The sequence below is a fragment of the Bombyx mori genome, chromosome 5 (assembly GCF_030269925.1).
Source record: "Bombyx mori chromosome 5, ASM3026992v2".
NCBI classification, from domain to species: Eukaryota; Metazoa; Arthropoda; class Insecta; order Lepidoptera; family Bombycidae; genus Bombyx; species Bombyx mori.
In genome coordinates, this window is record NC_085111.1 from 9,892,004 (window position 1) to 9,916,588 (window position 24,585).

The 24,585-nt window shown below is 35.0% G+C and overlaps 2 protein-coding genes across 11 annotated transcripts in view; one reads left to right on the forward strand and one right to left on the reverse strand.

Annotated features, from left to right (window-relative positions):
* LOC101740332 (protein grainyhead) overlaps nucleotides 1-3,035 on the forward strand; it is a 129,785-nt gene extending 126,750 nt beyond the window's left edge. For 4 of the 7 annotated variants that reach the window (XM_012693851.4, XM_012693852.4, XM_012693854.4 and 1 more), the window contains 2 exons: nucleotides 111-175; nucleotides 566-3,035. In XM_012693851.4, the coding sequence (XP_012549305.2) occupies nucleotides 111-175; nucleotides 566-707 (207 nt within the window). In that variant the 3' untranslated portion in view covers nucleotides 708-3,035. The remainder of the gene's footprint in view (nucleotides 1-110; nucleotides 176-565) is intronic. The other 3 variants (XM_012693853.4, XM_062668687.1, XM_062668688.1) reach the window with 1 other exon arrangement.
* A 352-nt stretch (nucleotides 3,036-3,387) lies between these two features.
* Nucleotides 3,388-23,957, reverse strand: LOC101747084 (delta and Notch-like epidermal growth factor-related receptor). 4 transcript variants are annotated; one of them, XM_062668692.1, is made up of 13 exons: nucleotides 23,801-23,956; nucleotides 23,483-23,526; nucleotides 21,038-21,621; nucleotides 19,758-19,968; nucleotides 19,484-19,656; nucleotides 18,456-18,574; nucleotides 17,900-18,059; nucleotides 15,414-15,668; nucleotides 10,316-10,458; nucleotides 9,668-9,823; nucleotides 8,680-8,782; nucleotides 7,570-7,742; nucleotides 3,388-5,659 (listed from the first exon to the last, which is right to left on the reverse strand). In XM_062668692.1, exons 3-13 carry the CDS (start codon nucleotides 21,549-21,551, stop codon nucleotides 5,441-5,443), a joined length of 2,226 nt encoding a protein of 741 aa, XP_062524676.1. In that variant the 5' UTR covers nucleotides 21,552-21,621; nucleotides 23,483-23,526; nucleotides 23,801-23,956; the 3' UTR covers nucleotides 3,388-5,440. The 4 variants fall into 4 exon arrangements, with proteins under 4 accessions (XP_062524676.1, XP_062524675.1, XP_062524674.1 ...); XM_062668691.1 differs by having other exon boundaries at nucleotides 23,460-23,526; XM_062668690.1 differs by lacking the exon at nucleotides 23,483-23,526 and having other exon boundaries at nucleotides 23,801-23,957.
* Nucleotides 23,958-24,585: the final 628 nt, after the last annotated feature.

A 24,585-nucleotide genomic window follows, 5' to 3' on the forward strand; every position in this document is an offset into this window, starting at 1 on the left:
TTTTAAACGGTTACTGTTCATTCATCGTTACGAAAGACGAAACGTCTCGGTTTTTTTTTCTTTTTTCAAAAGAAGGCCCATTGTAATTTCTTATTTTTGCTTATTTTCAGATTGAGAATAAGTACAAAATTTCAAGTTCGGCCATTAATAATCTTTATCGAAAGAACAAGAAAGGGTAAGTTTCCATTGGCCTCGGATACGTTTTATTTGATATTTATTGAGACATCGGCCGCCTCGCGTTAATGGAATATACCGCTTGTCCCGATGGCGCGCCACTAACTACACAACGCTTAATATTTTGCAAATTTTCCCTTAATTGACATGGTTATTAATTTTGCTTGTATTAAATATCCAACATATAATCACCCTTCCCAGACCGAAAAGTAAATTAATCTGAAATTTAATTTTACGATCGTATTGTTTTAGAATATTGCACAATATTAACAATAACATTATGTGCATATGATTTAGACTATTCTTTAAAAAAAAAATTCGTTTTTAATTGTCATTAAGCAAGATTGTCAACAAAAATCACAAGTTAGAATATGCTAAATTGCCATTTCAGGATTACGGCCAAAATTGACGATGACATGCTCGCGTATTACTGCAACGAAGATCTGTTCCTGCTCGAAGTAGTGCCGGCAGGTAACACAGACGACGAACGGCTCTACGACATCATCTTTGTGGAACTGCCCTTAGAGCATTAGCCTTCGCGCCGCCTTCTTCATACAATGAACACTCTCCCGACGTATTGATGCGAACTTTAGTTCAAAAACTTTAACATTCCCCTTTAGCACTCATGCGAAAATCTATTATAATGGGATAAGTTTGTCGATCTCAGATTGAAATTTACTTTTAAGCGATCCATCATCTTAACTTAATTTTAAATAACTCGACATCACAAATGTCTTCGTCATAACATTACGATAAAATGAATTGTAAATATATATAATTTTATAGTGCCTTATGAAATTAAGCGAGATCGAATTTGTTGGTGGTGGCAAATGAAATTCGTATTTGGTATCCAGAAGTTGCGTATATTGAATGATAATTATCATCTTGTAAATGATGAATGATCCGTTGCTGAATTAAACGTGTGTGCCATTCACTCGGTTATTATATTAGATGTAATTTAGTTGTCCTCTCAACAGGTACCTTTTAATCTTGCCATGATGATAAGGAACTCTTGTCACAAATCATTAAAGCATAAAGTGCCTTTGTCATAATAATATTATATTAAATCTTTATTATAAGTGAGTTAAGTCATATTAAATGCCATCCACTTTGTTAAGTTTTGTAAGCTTAAGTTTGCTTCATAAGCCCGCTCAATTTTATCATTTAGTACTTTAAAACGTACATTAGAAATTTAAGTTGAATAATGTTCATTGCTTTTATTATTTTACATTGAAATTTTAAAAAAACCTAAATAACCAATCCCTGGTAATTACCACAGGACTTCTGTGGGCGTAAGGCACGCCGCACACAATTTTAAGAATTAAAACGTTACAAAAAATGAATGGTAAAAATATGTCTTTTTTTTCTACATTGACCTGTAAACTATGCATACAACTCACAACACACAACTCGTTTAATAGAGCAATGAACACAAAACACGATTTCCAGTCACATTTTTTCCACAAATACTTCATCGCATAGTCATATGTAATTAGTCACAAAAATGGTCCATCTGAACATTATTACCCACGGGAATGGTTTGTGAATAATTTTAAGTTTTAATCGATATTAGATTGTTATTTTAAATGATTTCGAAAAATTAGGTTATCTGGCCATGACAACATTTTAGTTTTATAATATTTGTGTCCAAGACTTATTTACACGTAAGGTTTCATATCAAACAGACATGTTTGTCTAGTTTATCTTAAGAGTAATCTACAACAAAAATATTAGTTTCATTAGAAACACCGTAATTTGATGAATAAACACCACATCGTTTTTAAAATTGAAATATATAATAGAATGAAATATTTTAATATTCTTCCACCGATACTATATCAATCACACAGTTCAGTAATGTATTATACTCGTATTTGTCAATCTCTTCGGTCGCAGATAAACGCCAGGTGTAATCACAAACGTGCCTAGTGCAGACGGTTTGTTTAACTGCCATATTATGACATAGTTTAGAATACTTAATGACTTTAGTATATAATTTTATATTAGTTTTTAATGTGACTTGAGGTATGATGCATCGAATTTTAAAATTAAGATCATGTTATCGATATACAACGTATTTGTATGTAATGTGTTTGTTTTGTGTTATTTTATTTGTCGCGACTCGTCTGGCGGCGTCTGTTCGTCGCCTTCGATGTCCTTTCTTCCATTATTTGGCTCGTGTACACTTGTTAATTTGTATCCACAATTTTATATTTCTTTAATATTATTATTATTTCTTTTACATGTATTTTATAAGCATTCGTTGCTCAAAGTCTGCGTTAGCCACTAGTTGGGCGGACTATAACATTGTTTTACCTACTTAAACTTATTCCAATAATTGTATTTATTTATATACTTATCATAAATTGCAGCTTTAATGTATACTTACAATGATGTTAGATCGTGATTCAGAATCTCGTCATAAGTCACAAATGTCAGTAGCAATAATACGTAAATCAGGCGTTGTGAATTAATGGCTGCGTTGCTTGTCGTGTCGCCAGCCGAGCCCCTTTAATGGTTGTGCAATGTTTAAATGAGAGTATAATATTTGTGTAATTATTGAAATGAATACTGCATGTTATTGTAGGATGTTCGGTAATGTGGAGAAGGGAGGGGGGGCGGGGGGCGTAAGGTTGACATTGCGGCACACAACGCACTCTTGACACGTAGTCACAGTTGAAAGGCAACCAGAAAGTGGTAGCACATATTCGTCAATAAATGTCTACTGTACTTAAGTTTTAAATAAAATAGATGTTACGTTATTCTTTTATATGAATATTTGTAAGTTGTCATAAAATATTATTAATATAATTATTTTTATCAAAGTTTATAATCTAAATAAAATGTTTTTTTCTTCAAAACAACACGACTTTGATTTTCGTTGTGAACATATTATAATAATATTTTAATTCTTTCGTTGATTTAATTAAGTTTTTATATAATACGAAACCGATCCGACATTTGACATTGAACAATTGAAAAAATATTTTTAATAAAACATCACTCAGTTTTATATTTATTTATACGAGTAATGTCTTTCATTTAACAACGAACAGATATTATACAAAATCTATTCATAAAAACTCTAGAAATAAGCGGAAGTTTTAAAGGCCCTAAAAATTGCTTTGTCATCCAGATAATTTTGGTTTGGAAAAAGCGTTTTCTTTTTATAATTTGCATAACCTGGCAGTCAAACAGAGAAACAAAGTAAAGTTTGGCGAAAATTCAGTTTTAATAAAAAAAAAAACCCATTAATAAGTACTAATATTAGGTATAATTTTATAGCGTGTGTCAAAGTAAACATAGAACATACGGATCACCTTTCTAAATATCTAGATTAAGTTTTTGAGGTGTTTTAATTATACCACACCTTTTAATTTTAATTACAACTACTAAGAAAAAGTATGAAAATATTAACATGATGGCAATATTGACGAAAATACTAGTTTTACTAACACACACATACACGGAAGCGAACTAGAATTTCTAGAGATTTACAGAAATCTTCTACCATCAAGATCAGTCAAATCCTAAGATAACATAAGCCGCACCTTAATTTTTTGTGCTAGTTACATAAAACTATACTAACATCATTTCAAGCAGTATAACAACAACAACAACAAGATGGATACTGAAGGCGATTAAAATACGTTTTCTTCTGCCATATACCTAATAGAATACAGAAAAAAATTGAATAAATTTATTTTATATCGAAGTATATGATTAAAAGTATTTACAATTTAATGACATGTTTATTTGATCCAATTTATAATATCTGTAAATTCTTTACAATTTGTGTAAACAGAGAATCAAGATCACGTGGTAGACGGCCACACAAGAACACATTAAATCGTAAGTGTTTTTGATCACGCCGACGATGACTTTTACATTTAAAAAATTACCGCCAATAGCTGTTTGTCGTTTTCATGTGTACGTAATATTTTCATATTATAAATGGATAAAAACATGATAATAAAAAATATTTTGCACATACACTTTCTAAAACTTTACTACATCTAGCAGACTCAGAAAACGTAATAAATATTAAAAGAAAGTCATTTTTTGTGCTGTTTTCATCTTGTTTTCATTATATCAATTTAAAAATGTATTCTTCGCGACAGAAATAAGCAGGATGCTAGAGCCTACCCGCACGGAGTCATAACCCACCTTATAATTATCGATAAGATTATTACGCTATATTTCTGACAATAAATTACATTGCTGGGCTTAAAAATGTATACGTAAATAAGTTAATGTGACTTCATTCTTTTTTTTATGATTGAAAGATTTGATTGAGATCTTTCCAATTTCACCAGGACAGGTGGGCGAGCAACGGCTCAGCCAGGAGAGCACTTAGTTCTCTGGAGTGCTTTCTAATAACTTAATAGTAATCTATAGTCCCTGATGGTATTACTTTAAAATTAAGTCATCCATCGCGTTAAACATAAATCTAATCATGACATGTACAAATAACTTTTAGATATCATGTTCTTAAGTGATTTCTACGTTTCCGGCAATCGCTTAATACTCGGTAAACCGTGATCACGTTCGTGCCTAGTGCGAAAAACAAAAAAAACATACCTCAGCTATTTACAAATTATTTAAATTACATTACGACACACCGCAATTAAATTTTCTAAGAACAAACAACAAAGTGCCTAGTAGTGCGTATATTTCGCGAGGTCGTTTATAATGACCCAACATTATTTATCAAACTTCCTACAGCTCCCACGCAACATTAAAATTTAGAACAAAACAAAAGATAATTTGCATTTTTTTCATCGTGACAATCTGCTATAGTCTATGCTTGATATTTAATTTAAAACAATAAAACTAATTATGGCATGATGTTTCTTTTCAATTTATCATAGTAAAATTTAAGAAAAACTTCTCAGAATATTTATGTTGTTAAATCCTATTCATTAAAGGCAAATTTAAAAAGGATTGCTTTTTTATTTATTTAATCCTTTATTTGAATAAAAATTAAGAACTTTACGTTTGAAACATAATTGTAAATAGACATGATTTAACAAAAACCTATTTCAAAAAGGAAAAAAATAAAACATACAGTCGAATTGAGAACTTCCTCCTTTTTTTGAAGTCGGTTAAAATGCTACAGATATCAGTGAATTAAGATTAAATTCAAAACTGGATCGAACAATGCGTGATTGATCGGAGCCCATCATAAGCATGTCTACAACAGAGGCAGAGCCATTCAAAACTGTATTTTGAACCGTTCCCCATCGGAGCAGTTCCAGAACGATTGCTATTGAATGAGAGGTGAGCTCTGGCTGTCACTGAAATCCAACGTGTAGTACATGTCAGTCGAGTCCAGACCTGCGGAGGGAGGAGGGTATGAAGCGGGAGCGAGGGGGGTGCGCTTGTCTTGCAGCCAGTGATGCGGAGGCCCCGGCTCCGTGACCCGGGACAGACGAGACAACAGACGAGAGTAAGTCTTGTTCACACGGCAATGACAAGCAGTTACCTGTAAACCAGGAAAATATCGTCATTTAAAAAAAATAACATATTTTTTATAGACCTTGAGATTTTTGGCGGAAATTGTGTGGATGATATCATTAATATTAATGTAATCTTAGAAACTATACAGTATCCGTTTCACATTAGAGTCAATTTACATTTTTAATTAATAAGGAATAATAATATTTAGAAGCCTATTAACAAGGTTGTCAACTTTTCCTTGAATGTTTTATTAAATCTGTATTACGCATTCATATAATAAATGACAAGCAATATGAAATAATGTAGTCTAAATCCTTCCAATCACTTTTCTCAACGCCTTGGTCAGTGCAGATTGCACATTAAATTTATTACAATAGTAGCTTTCTGCGAGGACTCATACAAAAGTAAACTCCTAAGTTCTTTAATAGACAATTACTTTTCTTTCAATTTCCGATTTTAATGAAACAAAGCCTGTATCATTCCATATTAATCCCGGTGTACCCGTGAAAACTGCGTGAAAATCAATTCAGTAGCTCTGGAGATGTGCGCGAACAAAGAAACAAACAGACAGACAGACAGAGAATAATTACAAAAGTTGCTGGTCTATGTTTCATTATTCTTCTTCAGTTCTGTCATTCAGGCCTATCATAAATTCTCTCAGCACCCTTATCTCGCATATCCTTCTCACATTCCATTCAAGTATTTTTAGGATGCCCCCTCCTCATATTACCGTCTAATTTCATACCCAGGGTCTGTTTGGCCACATGATCATCTTTTTTGCAGAGCATGCCCTTAACACGATGATCTTCCACACTTTGTTTCCTCTGTCACTGGCGTTACTTCCAGAGTTCCCCTTATAAGGGGATTTTATATTATCCATTCGTTGTAAAAATGTTATAACTTCTATAGATAGAATGGATAGTATAGTATAGTAGGCAGCGACTTTGCTCTGCCCCTGCTATTGCTGAAGTCCATGGGCGACGGTAACCAATCAGATGGGCCGTATGCTCGTCTACCTACTAGGGCAATATAAAAAAAATATAAAAAAAAACATGAACTTCAAAAGAAACTAAATACTATCAAGTATAGTACGCCGTGAATGAATTCGAAATTTTAGATTCATGCTCCGAAGTAAAAATCACACGAATATATTAGTCGAAGCTTTTTTGCACACTCTTAAACTAACTAGCGTTGGTAAAACATTTAGAAATGTTAATTCGAAAAATTTGAATTTTGGGTTATAATTTTACGGCTAGCGGATGTCTGACGTCATCCTAATTGAGAATCGGAGGCGTGGGCTTGGCTTTGCTACTAACCAGGTGAGTCGTCAGTTAGTTTTGGCAAATTCAATAGTGAACGTGTTCCGGCTAATATGATGAAGAGACCTAACGTCTCAACTGCTGTTTTTTTATGTATTAAGTTTGTCAAACACATGTTTTTTAATCTATATATTAATACGTGAAGCAAAAACTTTGTACCCCTTTTTAAGAAAATTGCGCGGACGGAGTATGAAATTTCCCACACTTATAGAGAATATAGAGAAGAAGTGCAGAATGCTAATTTATTTATTTATTTATGCATTAAAATACATTAAGTCAATAAAGAAAACATTACACAAATTACCATGTATTTGACACACACACACACACACACACATAGTCTTTGCTTATTGTCAAACTTTTGTTATTGCATAGTCTGTAGTCAAATTGATAATAAGTTAATATTGTTTAACTTTCTTGGCGAAATCTATCACTATAGAAATAAAATAGTCTTTGACAATTGAACCATAATAATGTTCAAACTTATAATTTCAATTAATAATTTTATTATAGTCGAATTTCGACTACTGCGGGACCACTAGTAAATAAAGAATTCCTCATTCTGAGAAATCAGCTAAAGTATGCTAATTTATCTAAATTCTGTATATCTACTTACAACAACACCAACAATAGCTATAGCCGCTCCCAGCGTGCCGGCCGCTATGTACACATTGTGCAGACGATCGTGATATAGGCCGAGAGGCATCCTAACTTCACGAACGAAACCCCCGCCTCGCTGCTCCGAGTCGACCGTCTCGCCACGAATTACTGATTCGAGGATGAAATCTTCTGAAATACAACCCTCTGTGTTTTACTACGAAATGTATATCGAGCTTTGTCTAATAAAATAATTTATTAGCGTAGCAGTTAAGTACAATTTTTTCTTCTATTTGTGAATCTTTGCAGTTTAACGACGAAGGAAAGCCCTGAAACCGAGTGGATGAAACCGCTGTGTAGATAGACGATGGTCTGAACCGAACAACGGTTCGGAACTTGTATATGTATATGCAAAATCATCTTGAAAATGCCGTTAGCGAGATTCAGGCATTTATCAAATACATACATTGTGGTCTGTGATAGCTACGCGCTATAAATCGAACCTTTTTAGTGGTTAGTTATATAATGAAAAATGACAACCATTAAGTGGATTTCTTTTTCCTTCACTATGACTAAAACAAAAGAAAAAAGTAATACATAAAATGTATCTAAATATTGAAATCAGTGATTATAGTTGAATTTCAATTACTGGGCGAACACTAATAATTATAAAACAATTTAGATACACACACTAATACTTAATCTACCATTTAATCAACAGACCTTAAGTCTAATTTTTTTTTTATTGCTTTGATGGGTGGACGTGCTTACAGCCCACCTGCTGTTAAGTGGTTACTGGAGCCCATAGACATCTACAACGTAAATGCGCCACCCACCTTGAGATAAGTTTTAAAGTATCTAGTATAGTTACAACGGATACCCTACACTTCAAACCGAAACGCATTACTGCTTCACGGCAAAAATAGGCAGGGTGGTGGTACCTACCCGCGCGGACTCACAAGAGGTCCTACCACCAGTAAATGGGTGACGGCATTCATATCATGATATTTAAGGGCTCCAGTTACCACTTAACACCAGATGCATAGCAGCAAGTACTTTCACTAGTCTTGACACAAGGTTCAACTAAAGTTGCACAACATTCTTATGGAAAACAAATTATATTTTTCACCTTCGCATAGTTTTCCAGTATATCCAGGTCGACACGAACAATAAAATGAACCGGCCGCACTCCAACAAGTGCCGCCGTGGGCGCATGGGAAATTATCGCAGGGCTGAAATGAAACAGTACGTATGTAGCTTTTAAAACTGAATGCTCTTAACCCCGGTCATCGTCCTCGCCGAACCCGTCACTTGCGAAGAAGAGCTCGACGAGTAAATCAACCCATAGACACAGCCCACTGAGTTTCTCACCGGATCTTGTCAGTGGGTTGCGTTTCCGATCCGGTGTTAGATTCTGTGAAACACTGCTCTTGCTAGAGTCAGTGTTAGCAACACTCCTGGTTTGAGCTCTGTGAGCTCACCTATATATTAGGGCGAAGGTGAAATAGCCTCTGAAGGCTATCAGTATAGGTAGGAAACAACACACTCTTAACTAGTTGAGACAAGTGTATGCAATAGATATAATATTATAATATTTCCTATTAAAATTACTTATTATGTAAGTAAGAAAACGCATTAATCATATTATTGAAGTACTTAGGTAAAATATTCGATTCTTTAATGCACACGTACTACGCTGTGTAAATTTTCGATTTCATAATTATGTATAGTGTTTATATATATATGCTTTCGACGAGACTAGTGACTTTTTTTAAGAGAATACTGCGAAACTTTGTCAAATGTGAAAGTAATCGGTATTATAATATAAAAAAAATTAAAACATCTACGAGTTATAACTCGCATATACGAGTTTTTTTTATTGTTTTCCATAAAATATTAATATGTAAAGACGCATACAAATAATATGGATTCATTTTAAAATCGTCGGTATCTAACCGTTAACTCCGTAAGTACATTTCTGTTACCTGTTATTCTACAATTGCAATTTTATGCTTTATACTAATGGCAAAAAAGTTGTAAATTTGATTTTAAGCGATCAACACTAAGTTAAATCTCATTTTAATTGGTTTAAGTTTCAATTGAATATAACAACGTACGTTTCGCCTCGGATAGCCGTCCGGAGCAGTGACGGAGCCGGCGAGGATGTCGCACTCCTCGCCTATGTAGCCATGAGGACACTCGCAAGTATACGTGTTGCCACGGTCCACGCAGTAACGGCTTTCCGAACAAGGATTCGGCGAACACAGATCGACCTAGGCACATTTTTGTCATTTAAAATACACGAACACAACCTCTATGCTGTTATGACGTTTGCGAGGTGGTTATTTATCAAAGAGACAGAAGCTTCTTCAAAACGAATTTTTTGCTAGGAGTAAATGGGTCACCGGCTTCATGAAACTCGTCGATTACGAAGAAGAGTTAAACGAGCGAATTAGCCCATAGAAACAGCCCACTGAGTTTCTCGCCTGGATTTTCTCAGTGGGTTGCAATTCCGATCCGGTGCTAGATTCTACGAAGCACTGCTTTTGCTAAGGCTAGTGTTAGCAAATTATTTCCGGTTGAGCCCGTGAGCTCACCTACCCATCCGGGCGTAGCTGGAATAGCATCTTAGGCTACCGGCGAATAGGTAGGTTGAAAAAAAAGAGAGAAAATATTATGAAATATTATCATATTGGCAATAGTTTCCCTATATGTGCAAAGAATGTATTCTACTAGCAGAATTTGTTAAATACAATTTGAATTACCTTAAGCTGGCACGTGTTCCCTGTGTATCCACGCCCGCAAGTGCACTCAAAGCCCCCAACTCTGTCGGTACAAGTACCGCCGTTCCCACACGGCGACGACTCACATTCATTATACTCAAGCTCACACTGCTCTCCCGTGTAACCTAAAAAATAGTATCATGTTATTCATGAAGCCTTAAAAACTTTGTTTTAATAACGTTTTACAGTTTGTATGACTATGTGCGATGAAACTAAGACAATCGACGATGTTATAAATAGGTTTTCGTATGTCTAAGCTATTAATAAAATTATGCAATTGACGAAGTCGCAAAATAGTCACTTTTTCGGATTGTTCCCTATACAAAAGAGTTTATAAATAAATATTTGGAAATTCGTTATTGAAAGAAAACACGCACAGCATTCGGATTACTGTTTTAGAGCTACCGTTTTTATTTTATTTGAGAATGTCACGAAAGTCTTATTTGATATTTCAAGTTTTTATTTTTACAGGATACTGCCACTTTTATGCGTACGCTTTTTAACTCACGTTGATGTACTTACTAACAACGCCAGACAGGGATCGTATCTAGAAATTTACTCGTGACCAAGAAAATGTGAAGCGCTTTCCGTTTTTTTTATACAGAGCCACCTCTTCGCATAAGACTTTTTCCGTCTTAGAACTTTTTTAAAATGTCTTTCGAAGAGCGTATTTGGTGATAACATATACTTAGTCTGGCCATAAATACTGTTACAATAAAAAATAAACAAAATATTACATTTGAATTCAAATTCAAATTCAAAATCATTTATTTCAACTTAGATGTCAGTATGACACACTTGTTGAATGTCAAAATACAAATAACAATGTTAACTCTACCACCGGTTCCAAAAAAGCCACAGTCCTGAGAAGAACCGGCGAAACAAACTCAGCGGCCTTTTTTTTTTGTTTTTTTCTCATATATTTTCTTTTTTTTTAAATAATTAAAAATATTTACAATAAAGGAAAAAACAAGTAAAAAAATACAATTAAAAAATAATAATAATAACAATTTGGAATTTGGAATCTGTCATTTTTATATGATTGCTTGCTCTAAGCGCCATGATAATTTGGAGTCCATAAAACAATCCGTACGATTGGCAGTGAAAATTTTTCCCATGGAAAGAGTGCGTGCTTCGATTGATAACTGGCCTCAACGTTTAAAGGACTGAATTGCAGCCAATGGAGACCACTTTAAATAAGCTTTTTATACTTTAAATTGTTTTATATTTATGTATTAAACTAACACACTGTAAAAGTAATAAATGTTATTTGCAATAGAAATTTTGTTTTTCCTTTGTAACAGTATTTATGGCCAGACTAAGTAATATCAAGAACCCACAAAAATAACCTCAAATTATATTACATTCGGAGATAAGTTAAAAAAAGTTAATTAAAATCTGAACAATACAAGATGACAGATATTGAGGAAATCTCTTGAACGAAATCTGTTTTTTGTTTTATGATAAATAAAGATAAACATGTATCGTTTACGAGTAAACCCTAGTAATATTATAACATAGTGCAGCTCAACTATAACTATGTTTTCAATAAATTAATTAATAACAAATGCACTTGCGTGTAAATTAATGCATGGCTTTATTTAATTTAAATATTAATGATTGTTCGCAATTAAGAGAATTAATCATGTCGCACCATTGACCCGCAGATTTATGCTAAATCAGAATCAGTCTTATAAATCAACGTCGATAATATCATAAAACCAATTTGTTATGTTAAATGACTTGTCTCGACAAATTCTCAGGGTTATATCGGTTGGCGTGCGGCTTTTTTTAAATTAAACAATTTATTCGAAAACTATCATATCATTCGAAAAAATGTCGAAATAAATTTTCTAAGCGGATAGTTTAAAAAAAAATTGTGGAAACGCACGAATACGTCATAAATTTTCGGAAATTCTATTTTGTACAATTAGCGTCAGAAATAATCGGACTTCAAATAGTTAATTTTCCATTTTTCGCTGGAACAGACGAAGAAGGCGAGCTCGCGGCCTATATCCAAATTCCAAACACCAGTAGTCTTGGTGTGAAATGTTAGACGGGAGTTGTATAATTCAAACATCGACTTCATAACTTAATATGCTTGATAACACTTACATTGCGATTTCATTGGGCCCTAGTAGCAAAAAACGTTAAATGGGCCATGAGCTACTCGAATATAGGAACAAAATATCATTTTAAAATTTAAATCTTGTGATAAATAAGCAGACCGATTTTTTACCAAGAAAGCAATAACAATTTTTACGTACAGATGCGAGGTAAAAATCTTTAATAGAAAGCAAATACTGTTCGTAGATGCTAATTTGTCGTTTGAGTATATGGACCGACCGCCACCTTTACCAAAAAAAGAATCTAAAAACGCAGTGTGTGAAACACGGCTCCAAAGATTGATAAGGAAGTTTACCGCGTTGGCGGGTTTTGCGATAATAAATGTAGACTATGGGATTATAGTAATGATAACTGGAATTAATAAATGAAAATGTCTTTTTTAGTCATTAGCCAACGACAATTAAGATAACACATACATTTTTATTAATTTATTTTAAATTTTTTGTCCTAACTGCTCATTTTGTAACTAGTTACAGAAAGGAAGGTTTTTTTTTTCAATATTATTGCGTGGCTTGATGACTGACAATCCAGTCCAGATTTTTTATTCATTTATTGCTTGGATGGGTGGACGAGCTCTCAGCCCACCTGGTGTTAAGTGGTTACTGGGGCCCATAGACATCTACAACGTAGTTACCGCCACCCACCTTAAGATATGAGTTCTAAGGTCTCAGATTAGTTACAACGGCTGCCCCACCCTTCAAACCGAAACGCATTACTGCTTCACGACAGAAACAGGCAGGGTGGTGGTACCTGCCCGTGCGGACTCACAAGAGGTCTTACCATCAGTAATTACGCAAAATATAATTTTGCGAGTTTGATTTTATTACCCAATGTTATACCTTCACCGTGGAAGTCAATCGTGAACATTTGTTAAGTACGTATTTCATTAGAAAAAGTGGTACCCGCCTGCGGAATTCGAACACCGGTGCATCGCTAGATGCACCGGACGTCTTATCCTTTAGGCCACGACGACTTCAGTCTTTAGAAGCTCTTTTCAACTACTGTATTAAAAAAAATTTTCATATAGTCATCCCGCACCGAAAAAGAATAGCTTGATAAGCTTTGTGTATTAAAGCAAAAGGATTACGTAGCAACGTAGAGTGGCTAGAAACGTTGAATAATACAGAAGACAATACATAATGTCTGTGTGCGCACATTCACATCCAACCTAAGAAAACACGAGGTTTTGAGTTTCGCACAACGTAACATAATCCGCCCCGCGGGGCGCTCTGTTTGCATCCGCCCGAATTTTCTTTACCCTAAAGGAAAAACAAGAACTTGATTAATTCTCGTCGATTTATTCGCAAATCGTAAAAAAACCCTTCTACTTATTTATTCATTCAGCTGGACATGCTTTTTTTTCTCGCAAAAGCTTCACTGCGTTTGAAACGGAATATTGTGTGTGGTTAATTTTATTCGCAATCACTCGAATTTATTATTTAGATTGTTAATATTATATTGGATAGGCCTTACATGGAAACACATTTTACGATCGGTACCTACTTAGTGGTTAATGTCAGATACAAACATCTCAATCTTTCGAACAACTTAAACTTATGAAACTTAATAAAAAAATCCAAGAGTTCTCTGTTCAAACTGTTTCTAGTCTCAAAAATAGCACAACGAGTCTTTTATATTATACTACATGTAAGGAAATTTGTTGATTTAAATAACATTATTGATATTACATTATAATAAATTACAACAAACTTGTCGAAATCATGAAAATATGTAATTAAATTTCCTCCAAGTTCGTTCCAAATAAATGTATAGTAAGCAGAGCATCCTAATGAAGCCTAGTGTTCGGTCAGTAATAAATAGTTTACAAAGTCATTAGGGTGTAGAATAGAGCAGCCAGTGATCAATTATCATATATTAAGGCTCTTAATGACTTCACCGAGAAAGTTGTTTCGGAAATTGAATTTGTATTTAAAATTAGATGTAATCGCGCTTGAAGCGCAACATCCTCGCAACGCAATACTGAAAATACAAAATAAAGTTTGTTCTTGTATCTTTTTTTAAATTTAACAACACTGTTATTTAAAAGTATCTTTATTCTTTGTTCTTTAGTGTACACTGAATTTTTATTAAAAATAAACTTCAATACAAAATGTTCAAAGACGAGCTTAACTCATTAGTGATTTTTCTTTCAACAGCTACAAAAATAGTTGTTACACAGGCATGAGAGAAGCCAAAAAGTATCAAACTTGAATATTGATAGGAATTGTGTTGGAAATGTTTTTAATTATGAAAGTCTTAATTTATTTAAAAATAAATAAAATCAAAGTAAGACTACAAAAAACGTTAGTCGTTTAAAGATTCCAATCCATTCAAATGAGTGATCGTTACGAGGCGATCGTTATTTAAATGCCACTAAATAAAAAATCAACCGTAAAATTGCCGCTTTGTGTTATTGACGTTTTCATTCCAAATAAATAAGGCTTACGTTCCACTGGACGCGTATAAATACGAAAGGGTGAGCAAGACAGCCTCGTCGCTCCGGGCAACTTTCCAACTTCACCTCAAATAAATCACCGAGCCAAATTCGCTCGACCAACATTCGCAAACAACGCATTATTAAATCGAGTAAATTTTAACCGTTTGCTTTGTGAGGGGCTTGATAAGTTGGTCACGTAAACTCTGTTAATCAAGATAGTGTCGGCTTTGAAAAAAAAGGGGACTCACTACAAGTAAATTAAACAAATCCAGTATAATTAAATTAACCTCATAATAACCTCCATTACAAAACAAGGATCGCGATAAATGGCTGCCATTGGATAAAATTACAATATTCAATACTTTATGTGTAATTATTGCTGATTATATTGCTTAAATGTTTAAAGAAGAGTTTTAAGTAATAATGCAATTAGGTTACTTAGAAATAATTAACTTATACCTTAATGATTTAAATGAATAGAGAAAAAAAGGTACAATATTATGTATATGCACTTACCGGGCTGACAGAAGCACTTATAATCTGGCTCTTCCACATCGCCATCGATTTGTTCAATGCAGATACCTTTCACGCACGGGTTGGAGGTACATGCTCCACCGATCATGGAAAACTCACATCGTGCTCCAGTCCAGCCGTCTGGGCATGCACAGTGAAATGAAGTCGTGCCATTTACAGCCATACTCATACAGGACCCACCATTTAAGCACGGTGCAGAGTAACAGGGATCGTTTTCGCACCTTTTCCCTGAGAACCCTGGATAAAAAACACATACTAGATAAAAAAAATGTCCATCTAATGCGTTTCGGTTTGAAGGGTGGGGCAGCGGTTGTACTGTTAAAACTTCGACCTTAGAACTCATGTCACAAGGTGGGTGGTACATTTACGTTGTAGTTGTCTGGTGGGTGGTACGTTTACGTTGTAGTTGTCTGGTGGGTAGTACATTTACGTTGTAGTTGTCTATGGGCTCCGGTAACCACTTAACACCAGTTGGGCCGTGAGCTCGTCGACACATCTAAGCAATAAAAAACATAGGCGTTATAGTAAATTCTTCGGTTTTTGCGAGTCGTAGACATAATCAGAACTACTTTGGCCTCCTTTAACTATATGTCCTTTTATTTACTACGAAAACTGTGGAGTATTCGAAACGTCCGAAATAATATAATAACAATAAAACAGGGAGATTAAGCCACAAAGGTAGTTTTAATTAAAATAAATGCGATGTTTCAGCATCGAATTGAAACTTCTAACACACTGGGTTTCTCGCCGGATCATCTCAATTGGTCGCTATTTCGATCTAATGATAGATTCAGCGAAGCGCTTCTCTTGCTAGGGTCACTGTTCGCAATTCTCTCAGGTCGAGCCCGTGAGTTCACCTGCCGGTCCGTTTGTAGTTGGAATAATCCTCAGGTTACCAACAATTAGGTAGAAAAAAAAGAAAACTACAAATCTTACACACAACTACGCATAAATAATTAAAAAAAAGAAGAAAAAAAACAATGTTTTACCTAAGAAACGAACGACATTTTAATTTCCATGTTGCCTTGTTACTAAATAAAGTTAATTTTCGATTAGTAAGGAAGGGAGGGGAAACGGCCGTCACTCTCCCTAATTAATTAATGACATTCTTTTCAAGCGCGAACTAAGTAATATCCAAGTCTGACAGAGTCCGAGTAAAAGAAAGATTAACATCACGTTCTTGAAGCGGCTCAAATGATCGATCAAAGCATATCAATTAATAATTAATGTATAGCATTGAGATAAATTTGCCAGAAAGCGTATTCTGGTTACCGAATTCGAGTGAAGGCTGCTTTTATCCACTTTCGAAGCGTGATCGTGAGGTAAAACGAATTCAATATTTATCAGCCACTTTGGTACCACCCTCGTATTTTTATTCCATTGATCAGTTCTAAGCGCTCAACCGTACCACCGTACCAACACATCAGCATGTGAATTAGTTATTGCTTTGAGAAAATTACTTAATACTTTAATTAAACGTGACTCTCAAATGTAGCTTAGATGTTGATATATGCAGTTGGACATTCATCTTTATGATTAATCTTAAAATGCATGGTATTAAATGGATTTTTAATTTCATAAATTGACAGTTAAGCTAGTTTTAAATCTCTGGAGACAGCATGAAATATTCCCACCCCACATAATTTTATTGGTGGTAGAACATCTTGCGAGTTCACATGGATAGGTAGTAGGTACCACAACCCCGTCTATTTCTGTCGTGAAGCAGTAATACGTTTCGGTTTAAATGGTGAGGCAGCCGTTGTACAAATTGTACAATCGAACTGAGACTTAGAACTCATGTCTCAAGGTGAGTTTTTTTTTTTTAATGGTTGATGGGTGGACGAGCTCCCAGCCGACCTGGTGCTAAGTGGTTACTGGGGCTCATAGACATCTACAACGTAAATGCGGCACCCACCTTGAGATATAAGTTCTAAGATCTCAGTATAGTTACAACGGCTGCCCCACCCTTCAAACCGAAACGCATTACTGCTTCACGGCAGAAATAGGCAGGGTGGTGGTACCTACCCGCGCGGAATCTTAAGCGGTCCTACCACGGTACCAGTGACGGTATTTACATTGTTTATGAATATGGGCTCCGGTAACCACTTAAAAAATTTAAAAAAAATTTGATGCTATAAGCCTCAATTACGATGTACAAACGCTGATATAATACGAGTAGGTATGTACATATATGTTAAATTACAAATCAAATTGTTACAAAACGAGATATTTTTTCTAATTGTTCACCTGGTAGCTACTCCGTAACTGCTAAGTTAATCCATAACGATGTAAAAACTACCATGCTTTTTATGAATTTCAGTATTTTACGCAGTAAGTACTAAAAGTAAGAGAAAAAAGAGAGTACACTTCAATATTTTTCTGTACACTCTATTTAACTCTCGAACTACTAAGAAATAAAGTTTTCCTATCACTCCATTTAAGTAGAAGTGGGAAGAGGATGAACATACCGTAAGGACAAAGACAGCGATAGTTGGAGCCGTTCCCTGTTGGAGGTTGCGTGACGTCGACGCATATGCCGCTATTCAGACAGGGTGATGGATTGCACGAGTCCCTGTCCTCGCAATGTGGACCCACGAACCCAGAGCAGCACTGACATTCGTATCCCTCCTACCATAATTTGTTTATTTTAATAAAACATTTCTTATCTCTTATGTATCGTGCTAGTGCTTGCGTGCTAGTACAAAGTGTTTTGGAGATGACACGGCACTAAAATATTAACGATTCGACGCACGTTCAAGTCTCATAAAATGAACCTCGTTGTTTGTGTTCTCATGGAATGTGTATGTACATTTAAATATTGTATTCATGCCTAATATACGTACGTATATGGATCTGATTAAAGTAAGTGCAGATATTTATGATAAACGTCGTTTTTATCTTGTATTCTCGGTAGGAGCTGAAATACTAGATAGTATATGAATTGATATCGCCAATCAAAATACTTTTTTGTTGTGAATAGGCATTTTATCTGCGTTGTACCAGATATAGTGTAAAAATACGTACCATGGACACGTTCGTATAGCACACGCCTTTTCCTGAACAATCCTGAGTTTCGCCACAATTGTCTGACTTCACTGTTACTTTTAAACGCACGCATTGAGAGCCCCAGTTATCTGACACCACTACATAAGAGACAAATACTATTAAAAATACATTTTGGAAAAAAACTTTATTACATTAAAAAAAACCAATTTTACGATTTAAAAAAAACAAAGGAATTATTTTTAATTCCTCGTGTTTGTCTGACACAGCTATTTTGCTCTGGTTTTAAGAAGTAGGTGTATTCCACGAAACTACGCGTTTTTACAATCACGTATAGAAATTATGCCGAAAATAAGAGTAAAAGAGCTGTGCGAAATTATCTAAGGAATGGTTCGTTAATATGTTTGTAAGTGGCAAAACTAATTTAAGTTCGACCTTTATTGATGTCGATTTAAAATAAAAAATAGGATTGTTATAGTAGAATTTGAAGAAATTTAAATGAGAATTAATTTCAAGTTATTCAGTAATTACCAAGTAATGGAAGAATTCCGGTCCTGTAATCGGAAACCTGTGTTCCTTAGCTGAACTCTGGATGACAAAAACATGCCTTAAACCGCCAAAGAATCTACTATATTTTAGATTAGAAGTCGAAAGGTAGTGTATTACTTTCATGACTTCTTCCCATTTTTTTATTTGAACATTTATTTTGAAAACATTGTATGTTATCTAATATGAACTTTAGTATTATTGTTGCACAAAGCGCTTATCTCGTGGCTACATACATTTTAGTAAATGGGCATAAATAATTAAGCTATCATTCATTTTAACTCTCATTAATAAAATTAATAAAAAAGTTCACAAAAGTGTAATTTCCTGACATGTGTTCAAGTTTAAAATCGTCACCAACGATTTAACTCTTCATTTCCCTCAAAGCTCCGACCTATTCATGTGTCTCGTCGCTCCATCGCTGCCTCATTTTACACGACAACCCAAATACTTTGCATGAAAAGATACATTTTCCGTTGAATAATTGCTTTCATGCTCATTACCTATGAGTAAGTTCACTCCTTCTGTGAGATCTTTATCATACAACGTGAAGAGTTTGGCTCCGTCTTCAGCGAGAGGAGTGATGTCCAATAACATGCCGTCCGACACATCACAATGCTCGTGTCCTTGTCTAGTCACCTGATATACGGCCGGCTGCGTAAGGGCGCGATGTACCCTATAAAAATATAACTGTATAGGTTAAAAGGTTATATATAGGTCAGCGGCTTCAGCAATTCAATCAATACATAGCGAATCTAAAAATATCTATAGACTAACCTTTCTCCGTCAGCGAGTGAGGTATTCGTTCCAAGAGTATCATTCTTGAGTTGATTCTGTACGAGGGCATCGAGGAGCAAAGAGTCCACAATGCGAACGATAAGAATATCACCGCTCTGAATATCAGCAGAACCCTCCCACGAAACGATGACCGGGGGGCACTCCTCATCGGCCGCACCTCCGCCTCCCGCGGTACACTCCTCAGCCATCCGTACCACAAAGTTAGAAAAACGTTGAATTATTACATATTTTTATTTTATACTAGCTGACCCAGCAGACTTCGTAGTGCCTCAATCGATAAATAATAGACCTAAGCTTTTGTATAAAATAAATTTAAAACAAACAAAAGGAATCCGTCCGACGGGGGACGCATCAAAGGAAAAACAAAATTGTTATATTTATTTAATTCCGAGCATTTTCATATTTATCTACCTTTTAAACCTTCTCTGGACTTCCAAAAATGATTTAAGACCAAAATTAGTCAAGCAGCCAGCCGTTCTCGAGTTTTAGTAAGACTAACGAACAGCAATTCATTTTTATATATATAGATTTATATTAGAGAATAATGAAATAATATGGAAATATTGAACTTATTTTATCATATTTTGTAGTCCAAAAATTAATAAATTCATTACACTTTTTATTCCGCTATAGGTGTAAAGATGTTGACCTAAAATAAACATCACGTTTTAATAGATATACTTCAAATTTAATATAATTACTCAATAAAAGCTAAAACTCATTTTACATATTTAAAGAGTATAATATGAACGCTTAACCTAACTTTAATGTTGTAGTTATTCACCAAAAAAGATGAAAATATTAGTAACGTTAGGAAAATACTTTTCCTTTATTTTTATTCACCAAAGAGATTTATGGTTTATATATTCGACCTCGCTTTACTCGGTGCTGCTGTCACGATCAAAGTTGCGCGAACAAGAATATTATACTATGAACCAAGGGAGCGGAAGAAAATACATTGTATAAATTGTTCGAAGAGATTATCCTTAGTAGACTATTAGCCTGAAGCTTGTGTTTAGTAATCAAACTACGTTCATTTTACCACTATTTCCATTTTACCATTATTATAACTATTACCTAAATGACCTTATGGGAATCCCAAGTAATTTACTTAAAAGACTATTTCAAGACGAAAACTTGATAGTCTTTGTTTTTTTTTATTTCTTTTTTTTTATACTAGTTGAAAAAGTGTGTTTGACTAATTTCATAACATTAATTACATGGATATAACCAAATAAAAAATTGATGGATACTTACAGTTACGGGAAGATTAAGTTCGTGAGTTTCATTTCCTCGCCAAAGACGTGACTCTCTCGGTAAAACTGGCAAATCACAATCTATAGCCCCCAGACGCTCTTGTAGTCTTGCCGGTGAATGCGCTGGGGTGCCGAGAGCACTAGAACTAGTGTTTAACTTTTGCCTTCTTGCACTTTTCACTTCGCCTTTTGTACCAATGTACACTTTAGAAGTGAAATGGGGTGCATTCGTCGGATTCTCAGTTGTGAAACGCGCTTTTGTTTTTGTGTTTTTCTTTGTTGTTGAAGTAATGGTTGGTGACATTACTGTAGCGCTTTCTACGCTCGTATTTGTGGAACCTATCTTTAACAGAGCTTCTAAACTAGATTCAGTTTTAATACCATTCTTAGAAGATAAAGTATATTCTCCGAGGCATGAGCTAACTAGCGCTAACAGGATTAACGCTAACGACATGAACGAGCGCCAAGATGTCCTCGTTTCGCCGTTCATCTTGCGATACCACGATTCCGACCACATAATTTTTTCAAAGCCTAAAATGAATTTTAGCTTGAGATCGCTTTTGGCTCCGCTTCAATCTAGGTCTGACCTGTAGCAATCAAATTGACATTAATTCACTTAATTTCACTTATTAACTTACCTACACCTAACATACACATTTTAATCGTTTAGCAGTGATAGAGGTAAAATAACATGTTACTAATAAACTATTCACATGTTCGCTGAGACAACAGTAGGCGGGGGTTTGTCTGTGCCTCTGGCAATGTAAACGTCCGCAAACAACAGGGATTCTCGATCAGTTAGACCGTATACTAGTCTGTCTACAGAGGCAATCAAAAGTAGATAAGTTACTTTACCTACTTTTTTTGTCTTTTTTCCTACCTATGTTGATAGCCTTGAGAGGCTATTTCAGCTTCTCTCTAACGTGTAGGTGAGCTCACGGGGCTTCAACTGGGAGTGTTGCTAACACTGGCCCTAGCAAGAGCAGTGCTTCGCAGAATCTACCGCCAGATCGGAAACGCGACCGGCTGAGAAGATCCGACGAGAAACTCAGTGGGCTGTGTCTATGTGTTAATTCACTCGTCCAGCCCTTTGTCGCAAGCGACGGGTTCGACGAGGACGGTGACCGGTTTACCTACTAAAACGGTGAAGTGGTATGATAAAGTAGTATTATATTTCATGAGAGTTGCTGGCAAACGTGCGACTGTTTAATTAAAAAGTCATTTTTAATGAATAAAAATAGATAAGCATGTTATTGACGGTCTGTAAGGACGAACCTGTCAAAGAAAGCGTCTATAATTGGACAAGCTGTAGAATCCTTGAGTTGAGTGGCGACCCTTTTCAAAACAAGAGCCTTCGATAAACTTTACCTAGCACCATTTAGAAATGTAACAATCAAATCAAAATTAATGTTACAAACACGGGAATCTTTAAATTTCATTTTAACTACTTGTGGGTTTGTTAAGCAAGTATACTTCAAATGCTTTTTTTTTTTTTGAACAAGCAGTTTTTTTTAAGCAGCGAATTAAGAATTTCAAAGTCCGCGATGCGGATTTCAAATTCTCTGATTTATAAGACTGTTTAGTTATTTGTAAACTAATCGATAGTAGTCAAAATAAAAATATTTGTGTACTTATCATATTATAAATAGCCTTTTTTTAAAAGCGGTCATAAAATTTTAATGTACATTTTCAGTGTTCCGTATATTAAAAGAACTTGATATTACCATGACATTTTCGTAATGATTCTCACAAAGGTGAGCTCTGAACGGTGACTGGTGCTTTTAGGACCTTCAAGCACCGGTCACCGTCCTCGTTGAACTCGTCGATTGCGACGAAGCATTCGACGAGCGAACTAACTATAGGCTATCGAACTATAGGCACAGCCCACTGAGTTTCTCGCCGGATCTTCTCAGTGAGTCGCGATTCTGATCCGGTAGTCGACTCTGCGAAGCACTGCTCTTGCGGGCCAGTGTTAGCAAATTCTCTCAGGTTGAGCCCGTGAGCTCCCCTGCCCGTCCGGGCGTGTCTGGTATAGCCTCTCAGACTACCAGCGAATAGGTAGGTAGGTGAAAAAAAAGATCATCTTCTATCTGTCGTGAAATGGTTAACATATATAGAGTGGCCTATTACGGCATGGAAACCAGCAGGCATGTGATATGAGATCTATAAGGGAGACTACCATTGTATGACGACACTCAAATTGGAACGCCTAGAAACTACGCGGTAGAAATAGACAGAATTGTGCTACTTACACGGACTCCTAATGTTTTTTTTTATTTAAAAGAATACACTTTTATTTAATATTATTGTGATCCTAATAAAATACTTGAACATTTTAACAGGCGTCGAAAATCGTGACAGTTAATTAGAATTCCATATAAATAATAAGAATTATGCAAAACACCATAAAAATAAAAAGATTTACGAAAAGTATCCGGTCGAGCTGACCTCAACAGCCAAGTTTTGTTCAAGCCGCCTCAACAAAACAAATACTAGGACAAACAAAAAATATATTGTAAGTTTGGTAATAATAATAATAATATAGATAACATTTGCCATTTTGAGCAAAACATAAAATTAACAATAAATGTATCTGCAATCTCTGTGTAGGCAATACTAGGTGTTTTCCAATTTTTAATAAGTCATAATTTAACTTACACATATTAATAAAATAGATAGATAATAATAAAACATTACAAATAACATAATTTTTTGCAAACTTGATTTATGTGACAGCAAAGCAATAAAGTATTTTCATTAACTCACATTAGTTGTATTGCTAGATGATGGTAGCTATTTATTTTACTTTCATTATTGATTTATCAGGAAATGTGAAAGACGTTTTAAAACAAGTAATGTTTTGACGTAACGAGACCGCAGCGCAGACCATGCGGCAGGATGAGCCGCAGCCTCCGCGATACTGAGGGCAGAGGGCACGGGGCGCTGTGCCGCACCCCTGCACCCCTCATTCACACCCTCTAGCTCCCGTATCCTTACTTAATTTTACTCCACGCCTATAACGCCAACAATTTCCTTAACGTGACGGGCCTTCAAACCACGATCCATTTCTACTTCCACCGGGCCAGAAATAAACACTTACCCATCATAATACTATCGAACAACTATATCTCCCGTTCGCTTTGTTTCTAAGTTAATCAATAAGTTTATTTATTACGAACCTTCTGCTTTTCTGCCAGTTTTATTTACGTTTTATTACACTTCTTTTGAGTTAATAAGTAATGCTGCGTACAAAGGCCGTCTTTCCCTAAAGTAATCATCTACTCTTAAGTTTTAGTCTAAAAAAGTACTAGATATTAACATTTATTTTCAATCATAAGATCGATATTAACTCATTTCTTAACTGTTAAAAATGAGTTAAATTAATTGTAAAATCTGTCAACTGTATAGTATTCTTACAAATTAACAATTTTTTTGTTCATATGTTGGAAATAATATTAAAAACACTAATCAATCGCATAGTCTAGTGATTCCCAACATGTGGTACGTAAGTATCCCCTTGAAAGTACGCGTAGTTCCCGCAAACATTATAA

Bases quoted from the DNA above. Each gene is read 5' to 3' on its own strand.
- LOC101747084 (XM_062668690.1), bottom strand. From the start codon at position 21,551: ATGTGGTCGGAATCGTGGTATCGCAAGATGAACGGCGAAACGAGGACA. The intron at 19,969-21,037 runs CTGTAAGTATCC...ACTTTGTGGTAC, and splicing joins CGAACTTAATCTTCCCGTAA to GGATGGCTGAGGAGTGTACC. The intron at 18,060-18,455 runs GTACGTATTTTT...AAATTATGGTAG, and splicing joins GCTATACGAACGTGTCCATG to GAGGGATACGAATGTCAGTG.